A 14,607-nucleotide genomic window follows, 5' to 3' on the forward strand; every position below is an offset into this window, starting at 1 on the left:
TTCTGAGAAAGCCAAAGATGCCTTGAATCTTCAGCTGTTTCTAGTCACTACTCTGTATCAGCACTTTCAAATGCAAGATCTGATTTAGTTTCCAAGGCTCTTGTAAATGTCAGGGAGGGGGTCTCCACCCCCACTCCCTCCAGTTCTCTTTCTGCCCTTCCCTCTGCAGTGACACCCACCCACAGTCTCAGCAGAGTGAATATGTGGCCCTACCTCCTGATGACAGGGAGTGTAGCCTGGGAGACTTGGCTGCCTTCACAGGATAAAACTTGCCTGAGCACCTGCACAGGTGCCCATAGGCTCCCCAACAGCCATGACCTTCATGAGGGGCAGGTATCAGACAAGCGACAGTGGGAGAAAAAGGACAGTGGAAGTTTTCTTTACAAAATCCAGCAAGGATATGCACAATGCACCAGCCTTCACCTCCAAGGAGGATTCTGAGGTATGTGAATTCAAGTTCAGTGCAGTTTTTATGGCTTTGGGGTCTGACCACCTAGGAAAGCTGACCCAACAGTTGAAGTGTCCAACTGCCAGTTTCAAAAGAAGAACCCCATTAATATCTTACCAGAAGACTGATTGTGGTAATCGAAATGTCTTCAACTATATGCCCCGAAATTGAATAGACTGTGCACCAAACAAAATTCGCTCATTTCCCATTTGGAAACTTTCAAGTGTATTTAGACTCAGGCAGAAAAACCAGGTGTCTACCTGTTCTGACCAAAGTGCATTTTCTTTTTCAGACCCAGGAGATTTATTGGAGAGAAGATGAACTTCTAATGTGCATGTCTAATTCCAGACTTTCCTCTCACTCATAAGACCCTATCTACAGTCTGGCTGCTGCTACCACTCAGGTTCATTACCATCATCTCCCACAGAAGGAACCCAGCTTCCCAAGGCCCCAAACTACCCTGGCTCAGGCACCAACACTAGAGTGCTCCTCCTTGAGCCCCACTTCCCTGCCCCATATCGCCTTGTTCTGTGGAACTAGGGGATGTCTCTCCACCTTCCTCCTGTGACTGTGGCTCCTAGACCATCGCTCTGGGTGTAGGGGTGTCCTGCTTCTCCTAGTGTCCCCACTGCTAACACAGGGCCTTCCACAGAGCAGAGGCTCCATGAAGTTCTGTGGAATAAATGAGCCAGTGAGAAGGGGGCTTATTAATCTTTCTATTTTCTCCTGCTCTCTTAATAACCTGGCAAAATCCGAGTAAACAGATATGGATTAGCTGTAGAGAAGGACAGACAAAACCTGTAAGAAGCAAGAATTCACTACAATCATTTCTTTTATTTTCCAATTCTTCCACCAACTATATACTGCTAGTAAGTTCACATATCCAAAATAGTTGTTAATTCCAGTTCCATGTTATCTTGCTCAGGGTCATAAAATAAAACGGGAGAGTTCCCAATCTCTTTTACAAAACAGCAAAACTCTGGTCCTTAAACTGGTTAAGTACAAATACATGTGTGATCAATGTCATTCACCAAGTTAGATACTGAAGTTTATTAAGGCTTAAGCTGAAAAAACACATTTGAAAAACTCATAAAAAAAGAGATAAATTTCCACGTCATCGCAGAGAAAAGGAACACAAATATGTTATACACCGGGTTCCCCCAAGTGGCCCAGGCTATCACTACTGAGAAGGCTGACTGCTCTCTCTTCAATCACAGAGGGAAGGATCAGTTTGGCGGCTTCTCTGGGTCAGGGCTCCTCTTCTCCTCCCTCACAGACTTTGCAGACAGGGGTGGGATGGCCCTGGAAAACCTTTGGCTGACTCTGAGCAGATACTCTGTGACTTCCTACTTGTTGGTCTCTGCATAGGCCCAGGGACCCCACAGGAACTCATATCGATGAGGGTCGTTGTCAGGCGTCTGCCGGTACTCCAGGTACCCCTCCTGCACCCACACATGGGTCAGCAGCAGTGTCCTGTGCTCGCCAAAGACACAGTGCTCACTCCCGACACACACCCAATCTGCTGAGTGTTCCCCAGACCTCCTCCACAGGGGTGCGGTCTCCATTCCGCATGATCAGGCTGAGGACGAGCACCAGGAGACTGGCCTTAGGCAAGCCCTGCCCACTGCTCAGCATTGCATTGCAGGTGAATCCCAGGGTGGAGACCATGATGTAGATGTGCTCCATGGGGTCCACCTCCTTCACCTCAACACCACAGACCAGCTGAAGGCACTCTGAGGCTTGGCTGAAGACCACCGGGAAGTGCTTCTGGTTATCCCTGAGGTCCTTCTTCAGCATTTCTGCCTCAGAGGTCAGCTCCTTGGCCTGATACTTGAAGAGCAGGAACTTCATCAGGTTAACTGGCATCTCATTCAGAGCTTCCTGGGACAAGGCCTCTGCAAGGGTGGAGCAGGAGACTGGCAGGGAGGAGGCCGAGGCGGATGCAGCCTCCCCTGCCTCAGCCCCCAAGAGTTGCTCCTCCTCCAGGTCGTGGGCCTCGCCTGGCTCCTGAAGGTCTTCCTCAGGCTTGCTCAGCTCACTCATGTCAATCCCGAGTGCAATGCCTGGGACTGAAGCACAGACAGGAATAAGACAGGAGGACAGATGGGGACCATGGGCCTGGGGGAGAGAGAATGAGAGGGGCCTCTGCTGAGAACCACACCCTGGGATTTCTGACACAGGCCACTTACAGGTCTCCCCTTGAGGTGTGCTCTCAGACCTCACAGGGTCATGCCTCTGGGGTGGCCAGTCCCCTGGCTACTTGAAGGAGGAAGTGAGGTGGCTCCCCAGGGTGCAGTCAGCACAGCCCAAGATTTCCAGGGCTGACAAGGTGTGGGGATTAGACCCTTGTGGAGTCCCCTCTGTTCTGGGATGGGGAGCCCCTGGTGCATACTCAGGGCACCCTCCTCACCTTGACTCCTGGCACTGCCTGGACCTCCTCTGTTCTCTGTCCTCTGGACACGGTCCTTAGACCTCTGCCTTCACCTCCTGGTTCCTGGATCCCCTGTGAGAGACATGGAGGGTACTCCTCAGGGGTATCCTGTAGCACATTCCTGAGCCTTCCATGACAGTACAAGGGGTGGACTCTTTGAAGTCCCCCAGTTGTGTGGTGGGTGGTCCCCTCAGGGCTCACTTGTAGTGCTCACCTTTCCCCTGGCATGACCTGGTCGCTTCCCTCTGGTGGCCTTCATGGAAACTCAGAACAAGACATGAGTCTGAACAGAAAGTGCTGAGGGGCCCCACATGCTGCCACACCTGCCCAGGGCATCCTGCGGGTCCTAGGCTAGGGAGATGCTCGGTTCCCAGCTCCTCCTCACGTCCTGCCTGGCCTCCCAGCACTGACCACAGGGGTGGGCATCTGCTCAGTCCTCCCTCAGAGTCCAGGGAGTCCACCCTCTGTGGACCTGAAGCCTCAGCCTTCCTCCTGATCACCTCAGGTCCTGAGGTCCCTAAGCCAGAGGTCAAGAAACTGCTCACCCTGCTCTGGGCACTCCAAGAGTCCCCACAAGGGCCAAGATCCCTCCCTGTTGGGGTTTAACCACCTCAGTTCTTCTTTGCATGGAGCCTGGACTCCAGGCAGGACCGGGCATTGTCCCGTCCACCATTTTGAGACCCCGCCACTTTCACGAGGTCCCCAGTCTCTCTGAGACCCGCATGTGAGGAAGGCAGACAGGCCTAGTGTCCTCTTCTCACCCCAAGGGCTCCCACGGCCAACTTCAGGGGCGGGGATCTGTAGGGTTCTGTCAATCCTCCCTTGGGGTCCACTCAGTCCTCCTTCAGGCACCTCAACTTGCCTTCGGGCAGGACCTGGATTCTTGCTTCTCCCCAACTGAAGCCTCGCCCCCTATACCAGGGCCCCAGTCTCTCCAGGACGCAGATGTCAGGAAGTCAGACCACGCCTGTTTCATTCATTCTACTCCACTGTCGTCCTGGACTGACAACAGAGATGGGCTTCTCTGATGTCTCCTCCGATTGGGGTCCATGGTCCCCTAGTCCCTCCTCAGGGTCCTCAACTTGACACCCCACAGGACCTGGGAAGTTGCCCTCCTGAGTCCCCACCCGATGTGCGAGGTCTCAGTCTATGCGAGACCCAGATATCAGGAAGTCCTCTCCTCCATACCATTTTCCCAGTCTGAGACCCTTATGTCATGAAGTCTGACCATGTCTGTTGCATTCATCCTACCCCAGGGATGCCAAGGACCAACAGCAGGCACCAACTTAAGTCTCCTCTGATTGGGGTTCGGGTCCCCTCAGACCTTACTCAGGGACCTCATCTAAACTCTTTCAGAACCTAAGAATCTCCCCTCCAAACTCTCAGCCCTTGCCCCTTATATCAAGTCTCCAATGTACCTGAGACCCCGAGTTCATGCCCCCACCAGAGTCACCTGGGGATGACTACATGTGCCGGGACCTGTGGAGTTCCTTGTGTTCTCCCTCAAGGTCCTCATCTTGAGCCCTGGCAGGTCTGGGGATGCCTCTTCTGTTGACCGGAGACAGGGCCCTCACACCAGGCCATCACTGCCCTGAGACCCCCAGGGGGAATCTGCGGACACAATATCAGGACTCCAAGCCCAGGGCTTCCCAGAGCTGAAATGATGCCCCCTGCATTCCTCAACCCTCCTCCTGTTCTTCACTTTGACTCTCAGCAGGTCTGGGAACCACCCTCTCATCCCGACATTGCTCCCCTTAGAACCAGGCCCCCAGCCAGGACCCCTGAGAGGAAAGCAGGAGTAGGGGGCTCATTACCCCAACCCTGCCGGGGTCTCCCAGGGCTGAGAGCAGTGACAACCTGGATGTTCTGGGGTCCCAGAGCCCCCCCTCAGGGTTCTACCTTGACTCCCAGCACAGCTGGGCTCCTTCACTCTGCTGACCTGAACCCAGGCACCTGACCCAGGCCCTCACTTCTCCCCTCCCATTGGGATCAGTGACGTCACATCTGGACGCCACGACGCATGGTCCCCCAGGGCTGTTGGGAGGGCTGCACATGCATCCCCTGGGGACCCTCAGTCTCCTCTGGTCCTCACCTCGAGTCTTCGCAGGATGTGGGCACCTCCCTCTGCCCACCTGAGACTGCACCCCAAAGACCAAGCCCCTGAATCCCCAAGTTCACTGAGAAAGTGAGGGGGGGTGGTGTCTCAGCCTGACAGCCTGGACCAGGCCCCCAGGAGTCCCAGTAGGTGTGGAGTTGTGTTCTATGGGACCCTCTGTTCCAGGGTGACTGCACACCCACATCCTCACTCAGGTGGGGGCTTCCTTAACCCTTGAGAGAAGGCTGCAGTCCAAGCACAGATGCTAGATGGTGGCCTGCTGCACCCATGACCTTGGGGGAGCACAGGGAACCACTCACCTTCCCATGGGGGCCCCTCAGCATCACCAGACTTTGGAAACTTTTGTATAAATGATGTTTTAGCTGAAGAGGGTGAGGAGTGGCAGGTGAGTTAGCAAGAACTCAGCAACCTGGAGATGGCCTTTGGCCGCTCATAGTGACTTCACGCTCCTCCTCTCTGGAGTATCCCCAGGGTCGTCTCCTGGTGGCTCTCTCCCCACTGGTCTGCACTGACACCCACCCCCCACCACGGGCCCTTCTTATGCAGAGTGGCCAGAGGGGCTCTCGGGGGCCAAGAACTTGTGAGTCATGGGTTCTAAGTCCCCACTGGCCTTTTTCCCCAGAAAGGAGAGACATTTGGGAGGAGGGTGGGTGGCTGGTCTGCCTTGCTCCTGGGGCCCCTGAGGGCCAAGGACTCAGCCTCACTGCAGTCCAGCCCAGCCTCCATGATGGCCTGGCCACCCCAGCCCCCCTCGGAGGCCAGAGGTGCTGCCTGAGCGAGGCTTGGGAGTCCCCAGATTTCCTGAGGACGGGGATGTGCAGAGCTCGTCATCTGGGGGTTTGCACGGGGCCATGAGGGGCCCCCTGGCCGAGACCTCAGACCTTGGAGATGGGGACCTTCCCTCCCTTTCCACAGGTCAGTGGATGGCCAAGCACTTTGCTGCCCGGTCACAGGCCTTGCTTGTGGGTTGGGTGTGGACAAGACCCAGGCCATGGTATCTCATCAGCCTCCCCTGCTGGTTTGTAGCTCGATTCATCCCAGGGCCTTTCCTCATAACAGTTGCTACAGAGTCCCAAGCGGTTCCTCCTGCAGACAGCTGGTAATCCAGACCAGCGCCAGCTTTGCTCCTCACAGGCTAAGCCTTGTTTCTGTCATCCAGTAATCAGACTCTTCCAGCCTTCCCACCTCATCCCTGTTTGGCCATGGCACCTCCCTTTGTGAAACAACAGAGCAAGGGAGCCCAGGGGACGAAAGAGTCACTGAGGACCCAAGATGAGCACTGGGCCGAGGGAGGCTCTGGCAGTGCTGGTGGGAAGTGAGTTGGCCATGGATCACCGGCTCCCCGGGGTCTGCCCGTTTGGGCCTCCAGGGTCACCCTTACTTAGTTGGAGCACTTGTGAGGCAGGCCCCCTCTCTGAGACACCCCGTCTGGCTGAATTAAATTTCCACTGTCCTAGACACTATTGCCTGTGCAGCCCTGGGGACAGAACTAACCCTGTGCTGCTGGAGCCGCCTGGACTCTCCTCTGGTGACCTAGGCACGCCTGGGGCTTGAGACAATTTGACTGTCCAGGGCCAGCCCATCAAGTCCACGCTCCCTCCCTGCACTCCTGTGTGACCTTAGGCTGCTGCCTCAGCCCGACCCAGGAGGACACGTGCTTAGCCACTTCACTCTGCAGACATCCGTCAAAAGCTACCAAGGACTGAGCAGTGGGAGTGAAGTACCACATGGGTCTTTTGATGTCAGGCAGCCTTGACTTTATAAATAAAAGGTGCCTTTTGTGACAAGCAGATGACTTGAGATTGCAATCTGCCCATCTCCACTTTCTCCATAGATTTACAGGTAAGCAGGTGCCACACATGCTGAGGTTTCTGGGAATGTGGTTTTTAAATAGCAGCATCTGTGTGCGATTCCAGGTCAAGAGGCATACAGAAGTCAAAACAAAAAAACAAATGAAATCTTCTGAAAAGTTAAGGCATTCCCCAGGCAGCAAACCTTCATAAGGGGCTGCATTTTGGCTTGGAATTGAGCAGCTTGGTCGGGCGTCATGGCAGCTCAGTGCTGGGACTGACAGAGGCCTGGCCTGCACCACCCCGTGTCCTTTCTCAGGGCCCTCCTCTGCCTGCGCCAGACTGCCAACAAGCGAGACCCAGCCTTTCATTTCTGGTGGACTGGTGTGCGCACTCTCCCCTCTCCTGACCTCGGAGCCCTTGTCTCTGCAGCACGACCCTGGAGGGCTCTTTGCTATGCTCCTCAGGACAAACACTCTTTTAAGAGAAAGTGTGTTATAAACTGAACACCCCAGTGATCAGAGGGTGCTGAGGTGTGACACCCTCGGAATGCTCAGCTGAAAAAGGAAAAGAAGAGAAACAAGAAAATGTCACCTGATACAGAACTTGCTATGAAGCAAATCCTCGGGCCTGCTGTCCAGACACCAGCGAGTCCCCAAACTGAACACCTGCAGGCCTAGGACAGGGACCACAGGCTCCAGCCCTGTGCATATTAGGACAGTAAGGGCTCTTTTGGGATCCCCGACAAGGGGAGGCCTAACTTCTCATCTGTCAAGTGAGGAGCCTGCTGGACAGTGTCCCTGTGCCCATGAAGCCACTTAGTCAGGCTCTCGTCCAGCCCTTGATGGGTCTCTTCAATGAGCGGGTGCAGGGCGTCTGAGCAGTTTCCCTGGGTGTGTATGAGGTGCCTGCATTGTGCCAGGGGTGAGCGGCCATCTGTCTTGCCTTCCCGAGCAAGCAGCTGCCTGAGGGGACTCAAATGCTCAGCCAGGCCCAGCATGGAGGCGCTGAAGATGTGTGCTGGGTGGGAAATCCCTCTTGTTTTCAGGCTCTTTATTGCCCTACAGTGTTCTGACCACAGGGCAGCCTCTTATCTGTCTGAATAGGGCGCATATTTGGGGTCCTCTAGGGGCACACCTGAGGGAGGTGGGGATTACGGGAAAGAATGGCTGGAGATTATGGGAAAGAGGGGCTGCCTGAGCAGTAGTAGAAGGGGTTCTGGGCCTGAGCAGTCAAGGTCAGCTTGGGGTCTGGTCCGGCAGCCATGACGGACATCCAGGTGGTGCACAGAGGCACCAGCATGGCCACTGGGAGCTGCCCAGGGGGCAGGCTGAAGATCTGGGTGGGCACAGTGGTGGGGCCCACCACCATCACGGGAGGAGCCATCTGGGCAGGGGGCCAGGTGAAGCAGAGCCTTGGGCTCTCAATGGGCAGGGCCACCTGTCAGGACAGGGACTAGAGAGACTGGAACCTGCAGGCCCTTGGGCTGCCAGGTGTCAGGACCCATCAAGGGGAGTGGGGCTGCTGTCCCCAGACCAGCAGCAGGGGCGACATGGGTCCTGGCCAGGCCAGTGGCAGGGACAAGTTTCAGGTGGCTCGCGGTCCCCTGGGCAACCTCAGGGCAAGGTGACAGGCCGTCCTGTGGCTGCACGGTGCTGGGCGCAGGAGGGACACCCAGGGCTGCCGGACTGCCCCTCACCTGCCGAGAAGCAGACTTAACGCCCACTCTCCCCTTCATCTTCCGCAGGAGGTGTGGGCTGTCTCTCTTAGACAGGAAACTGCAACAGAACTGTAACTGGGGTTCAACAAAAGAGAATAGCAAAATCCAAGTCTCAAAAGGCTTACTGAAACCAGTACTCTCCCAGCTAGGCCCCTGGGTGCCCTCACCCAGCCATCCCCAGGCCTCATGGAGAAAGCGGGAACCTGTCCCACAGGAGGCAGTGCCCCAGCTTGCCTATCCTCAAGACTCACTAACTCACCATCGCCTCTTGCCCTTGGAAAATGACTCAGAGTGGCCCAAGAGTATCCGTACAAGGTACTGAGAGGGGACTTGGCATTTACAGCAGGCATACTGCAGAAGTTTCTGTTTTCTATGCAGGTGTTGACACCTGGCCTGCACTTCCTCGGCTGACCAAGACACTTCCCAGCAAAGGACCTGTGCTTCCCTGCACTAAACTTCTGCTCCACAGCTATGGGAGTCATGTGCTTAGTCAGTCAGTCATGTCTGACTCTTTGTGACCCCATGGACAATAGCCCACCAGGCTTCTCTGTCCATGGGGATTCTCTCGGAAAGAATACTGGAGTGGGTTGCTATGCCCTCCTCCAGGAGATCTTCCCAACCCAGGGATCGACTCCAGGTCTTCCGCCTTGCAGGTGGGTTCTTTCAGGTCTGAGCTGTGAGGGAGTCATGGGGGCACACAAACCCCTCCCCCCACCTGCCTCTGCCTTGGGCCCATTTGTGCCCTGGCTGGAGGACAGGAAGGTCCAGCATTTGAGCAGTGTCATCTCTTTCCCCGATGCGACTGCGATCTAAGGGCCCATGGGTCAGCGGTACAGAGTGATACCTGGCCCCCGGGTATCCTGACCTGATCCCTACTGTGCATTCAGCTCACCTCCGTCATCTCACACAGACATCCCCACCAGAGAAAGAGAGGAGGGGCAGTGACTTCTTTGTGCTGAGAATGCTTAGGATCTGCCCCTCACAACTCCCCAAAACAGCACACAGCACTGGCAGTTCTGGCAGTCATGCTGGTCCCCAGTTCTGTCTTTACACACAGCTTTCCCTGCAGGCCGGCCACGGTCCCCGGCGGCCCTGAGGTTGGCACCCACCCCGCCCCCAGGGCCCAGCAGGTACTCCCCTGCCCTTACCTTGCTCAGGACACAGACAGGCAGCTCCTCCATGAGCAGGGTGGTCAGGCAGAGGGAGGTGAGCACATCTTGGCGCACTTTGCTGAATCCATACAGGCTAAGCTGGCAGACGAAGCTCTTCATGCAGTCTGTTTCAAATAACTTGTTTGAGCCCCCCCACTCCATGTTCTCGAAGAGCTCCTCATTGATGCCTACACAACTGCCGTCTTCCTCCCACCAGAAGGACATAAAGCGGTGACTGTTGATGATGGTCCACCACTTCCTGGGGAAGGGGAGGGAGAGGAGGATGCCCTCTCCCCCAGGCAGGGCAGCACACTTGGTGTGCAGCCTCTTGAACAAAGGCTCTTCCCTCAAAGCCTGGAAAGTGCTGTCTTCCAGCATCAGCCTGAACCGCGGTGGTCCATGGACACAGGCTGAGCCAGGGCAACTGAAAGGTCCACGGGGAGGGTCACGGCTCCCTGAGCCGAGGGCTGGAGGCCCTGTGTTTGGAAGAAAGGGAGCCCCCCAGAAGCTGGGCACACTGTCCATCATGGCACCCTCCTTGTCCACAGCAACATGGAGGGTGGTACGTCCCTCCTTCCTGGAAATGGGACAGTGTAATGGCCAGGAGCAGTCCATACTCACAAGGGTGCTTGGCCCCTCATCAAAGGCCTCTGCTTCCTCAGGGCTGACATCACAAGGCAGTCATTAAGTGACTTAATAAATGGCTGGCTGCACCCAGGCTGGTCAGCGTGTCAGTCTCCTGGTCCACGCTCATCACGGCAGTGGGCCCCATGACACTTGTGCATGGGCGTGAAGTCCCAGGCTGAGCACTCATGCAAACCGGGCATGGCCTTCTGGTCCTGGAGCCCCAGGGCTGGGCAGATGTGCACTGACAGACGTGTGACCCTCAAAGTCAGCCCCTCCACTGTGTTCATAAATGCCTTGAGGGTTCGGCATGGCACCCTTGCGCTCAAGCACAGCCATGTCCAGGGTGGGTGTCCACAGTCAAGGGTACAGCCACCTGGCCCTCTGTGCACTGTCACTGGCTGGGCAGCCAGTCCCCCACACAGACCCTCTCCGGGCCCTGCCGTCAGTCTGCAGGAGCCCCAGAGTGGGGGCTGTAGAGGTTATGGACAAGGTCCCAGGGACACAGAAGGAGGACAGTTGCCATTCTCTGGGCTCTGCAGCCTGTCCATGTCTACCCCAGGCAGTCCTTGCTCTGCATACCATGGTCCCAGGCACATGGGAGGGGGTGGTTACCCTGGGCCTTCGCACACAGTGTGGCTCTCTTTCCTGTGACTGCCGTCCATGGGAACTCCGTCTGGCTCTGTGTCCAGGCTGTGAGAGCTGCCATCCTGCTCTATGGCCTGGTGCTCTAGCATCAAAGAAGCGTCCATGCAGGGCGGCCCACATGGGTGGCCCACACCACTAATACCCCCCACCTCAACTCTACTCCTGGGGTTGAAGATCTTCCCGAGATTTCAGGAATCAGAAATGCCTCTGACCTTCAGGTGTCAGCCATCCGGCCCAGGAGCCTGGCCCAGTGGTTGAGAGAGAGGGCTCGGGTGAGGAGATGCCAAGGTGGGCACAGTTGCCCTGCTGATCCCCAGCTGCCTGGCTCACCCACTCTGAGCCTTTGCTTCCCCACACAGATAATCCTAGGGGCACCTGCTTCACGGGGTCCTGCGGACTCAGGGGAGGTACAGGAGGTGGTGAGGTTCCTGACACTTAAGTCTGCCACATGGTTACGGCGAAGCGTGCTGTGTCTCACAGCAAGTCTGCATCTAAGGCACATAAGCACTGATCTCCCGGTGGACCTAGGTTCCATGCTGGAAGCCTCCCATCACCACTGAGGGGTGGGCTTCCTTGTCGATTCTTGCAAACTGGGGGCTGAAACACCACCTGAGTTAAATGTCTCTAGACACAGCTCGGGCGAGCTAGATAGAATTGTCCAGTTTTCCCACAGACAGAAGCCCTACTCAGTGCCCTCCCATGTGACCTGGGGATGCCTCGGACCCCTGAAAAGCCAAGTTCCATTTTAGACTGTCTGGGACCCTGCAAACACTCTCGGCTGTGTCCTCAGCTGTTAGGATTGTGGCAGGGCACTCCCTGCCAATGGTTGAATCCCTGGGCCCGCCCTTTCCTCTTTGTTATGTCCTGGCGGCCCCTGCATACTCCTGAGATGCTCACCCACCCCTGCTCCCATCAGCTGGCAATGGCAGCTCGAGATTCCCTTTTGTGCTGGCTGAGAGAACTCCCAGCATCCTGGTCCTCATCTAAAGCAAGACCTGCACAGTGCACATGGAAAATGAAGAACTAGTTTATTGAACAGCTAAAGGGGAGGAAAAGAGTGGACTGGGCTACATTTGTTACATACCAAGCAGGAAAGGCAACACCATTCCAAGTGTCCCCCTGCAGATAGCACAGGCTTGCTCCAGGCTGGTGCCAGGATAGAGTGGTGGGTGCAGTGTACATCAGTGGAGCCCGGTTTACACAAGGTAGCAGCTGCCCTCTCTCCCCCTCTCCCCTGCTCCTGGGTGACAAAGCCAGGGCTCCTTTTACCCTCTTCTACTCATGGCCATCTTGTTTGTATCACATTTGCTTTTTTCCTTCTGACTCTTGGTTATACCCCAAGCTCCTAGCTAAAAGCATAGGCCCACCATGCGATGGACAACAAGCCCCACATCTAAACCTGTACACCCTGCTGGACATTCCTAGTCTTGGCACCCTTGTCCAGCGTTCCAGTTTCCAGGCGCGCTTTACGGTTTTCTGCAAGTCAGTGTTCCCAGTTATGGTAGAAAAAGTATGAACCGTTTCTTGCTTACTGTGGTGGTTCTGGCAGCAGGAGCTACTATGTATATGGAGAAACTGAAGAGGAGATGGCACTGTCCCATGAAGGGGACAGCACTCTGGTGGTCAGGACAGGGGTGTGGTGCTACTGGCTTCTACTTCTGCAACAGAACATGTATGTCTCCAGTACAAGCTTGTAAAAAAATACTTTAACAGAATATACTGTACAGAACTAGGATTTAACACGGTATATTACAACGCTAAAATATTTGTATAAATACTATACAGGCACAGAGTCACTCCATTAGAAAGGGCTCACCAACAGGGTCAGTAAAAACCCAGAGAGAAATGATGTGCATGGCAGGAGCACGGCCAATCACAGCAGTGTGGGTGCATGTGAGGCCTGAGGCCTAGTCAGGGCCCCTGACCACATCACAATAGGAGTTTCTGAGCTAAGTGGCCAGGCTGGCTTGGTTCAATAATACATTTTTCAATAACACTTTTGATGGGAATTTTCACACTTAGAAAACCAGCTGTGTGGCCACTCCTTCTCGGGCCCAAGCCAGCTCTGAAGGCACCTGCCCATGGGGAGTCGCTTCCTCTGTCTCCATATGCTCCCTCTATCAGGTCCAAAGCTGCTGATGTGCACCCCACACCACGCTGCATGTTCCAGGCACCTGCCAGCGGCGTGTCCCGTGGTGGTGAGTCACTGGGTAGGCATTGAGTGCAAACAAGGCATGAGATGGAAGTCCCTGGAGACCCAGCTCCAGCTCCAGTTCAGGGTGGGAGGGAAGGGGTGAAGGGAGAGGCAGAAGAAGGTGGAAAAGAGGGCGGGTCAGGTGCACTCTTGATCTGCCCTGGGAGCATGGTCTAATCTGGCATTTCGATATTTAATTTGGGAGGTGGGAGGACGTACTTCCCAGGGCTCTGGGTGATAACCACCCGGGTCTTCTTTCGAAACATAGGAGCGATCTTAGGAGGTTCTGGAACTGGTGTTTCTTCAGTTTCCTCGCTACCTTCATGGTGCAGGTCGTAGGAGATGTTTCCATATTCTCTCAAAAACGGGCAGATTTCAAGCAGAAATTGACAGAAATCCTTGCGAATCCCAAACCACCCTGAAACAGAAGAAATGTACTCTCTCAAACACTAGCCTCCCCTGAATCTCAGGTTGCTTTTCTTTCCTGAAGATAAGTTTTTTCTTGTATAATGTACTGCTTTATCCTGATGTCTTAGAATGAAGCCTGAGCAAGGCCTCAATACCAACAAGGACCAGAAGGATGCCCTGCAGCTCTGTGGCTCTGTAGCTGGGGGTCCTGGACTGGCAGCCCCCAGGATGTCTCCCTGGGGCCTGTCAGGGATGCGATCTTTGGCCCTGGTCCAAACCTCCTGAACCAGAAACTCTGTGTGTGGGGTGGGGGTGGGGTCTTGGGACTCTGATGGGTCCTCCAGTTTGAGACCTACTGCCCTAGTGAATCTCAAATGCCTATGGCACCTAGATAATGTCAACCACTCAATCTTCCTGGCTCAGGAGAAAAGCATGTGCAACAAGGAATGTCATCCAAGAAAAGGGTTTCTGTCACCCCTGGAGTCTGGGAAGACAATAGGCATGTGTTGGTCCAGGCCAGGAGGTGGCCTGAGCTCACAGGGCCACCTCAAAGCTCCTTCTCCAAGGCCTGCTCTTCCTGTCTGGGTACCACTAAACTGTCAGGTCAGAGCTGGCTTTCCTCGGGTACAACATCTTGTCACATTAGCTTCCAGAAGGGTGTGCTCCAGGGTTACATGCAAAGGAGCTCAAGGACTAGTGAGGCGAGGCTCTTATCAAAGAGCACTTCTAAACAGGTATCATCACAGTGGAGAGTGAGAGTGAGCAAGCCAGGCACCACTGGTGAGAGTCAGTGATATCAAGAATGATGCTGCCAAGAGTGAGGAAACAGATCCCAGAGGAAGTCCAGGGTTTGGGAGATGATGTGGATTTTCACTGAATCTTCAGGAGCCCCTGGCTAGAAGGGATAATGTTTTCCATGTCACAGTGAATGGACTCAGAAAGGCCGCCCGCCATGCTCAGATCTCCAGTCACAGGGTTAACAATGCTCCCTTTCCTGGAAGACTCCAGGTCTTCCCCAGTCTCAGCTTTCCCAGGGAAACTCCTTGATTGGGGCCCTTAGGTTCATTTTTTCATAGA

At 55.1% G+C, this 14,607-nt stretch overlaps 2 protein-coding genes across 5 annotated transcripts in view; both read right to left on the reverse strand.

Moving 5' to 3' along the window:
• Positions 1 to 1,272: 1,272 nt before the first annotated feature.
• On the reverse strand, positions 1,273 to 11,823 carry LOC133051497 (melanoma-associated antigen 8-like). 3 transcript variants are annotated; one of them, XM_061135946.1, is made up of 4 exons: positions 9,654 to 11,823; positions 8,485 to 8,580; positions 2,859 to 2,951; positions 1,273 to 2,517 (listed from the first exon to the last, which is right to left on the reverse strand). In XM_061135946.1, exons 1-4 carry the CDS (start codon positions 10,269 to 10,271, stop codon positions 2,488 to 2,490), a joined length of 837 nt encoding a protein of 278 aa, XP_060991929.1. In that variant the 5' UTR covers positions 10,272 to 11,823; the 3' UTR covers positions 1,273 to 2,487. The 3 variants fall into 2 exon arrangements, with proteins under 3 accessions (XP_060991929.1, XP_060991930.1, XP_060991932.1); XM_061135947.1 differs by lacking the exon at positions 8,485 to 8,580.
• A 116-nt stretch (positions 11,824 to 11,939) lies between these two features.
• Positions 11,940 to 14,607, reverse strand: part of TMEM185A (transmembrane protein 185A) — a 40,283-nt gene continuing 37,615 nt past the window's right edge. For both annotated transcript variants that reach the window (XM_061135944.1, XM_061135945.1), the window contains one exon: positions 11,940 to 13,540. In XM_061135944.1, coding sequence (XP_060991927.1) covers positions 13,296 to 13,540 — 245 coding nt within the window. In that variant the 3' untranslated portion in view covers positions 11,940 to 13,295. The remainder of the gene's footprint in view (positions 13,541 to 14,607) is intronic.

The sequence above is a fragment of the Dama dama genome, chromosome X, assembly GCF_033118175.1.
Source record: "Dama dama isolate Ldn47 chromosome X, ASM3311817v1, whole genome shotgun sequence".
NCBI classification, from domain to species: Eukaryota; Metazoa; Chordata; class Mammalia; order Artiodactyla; family Cervidae; genus Dama; species Dama dama.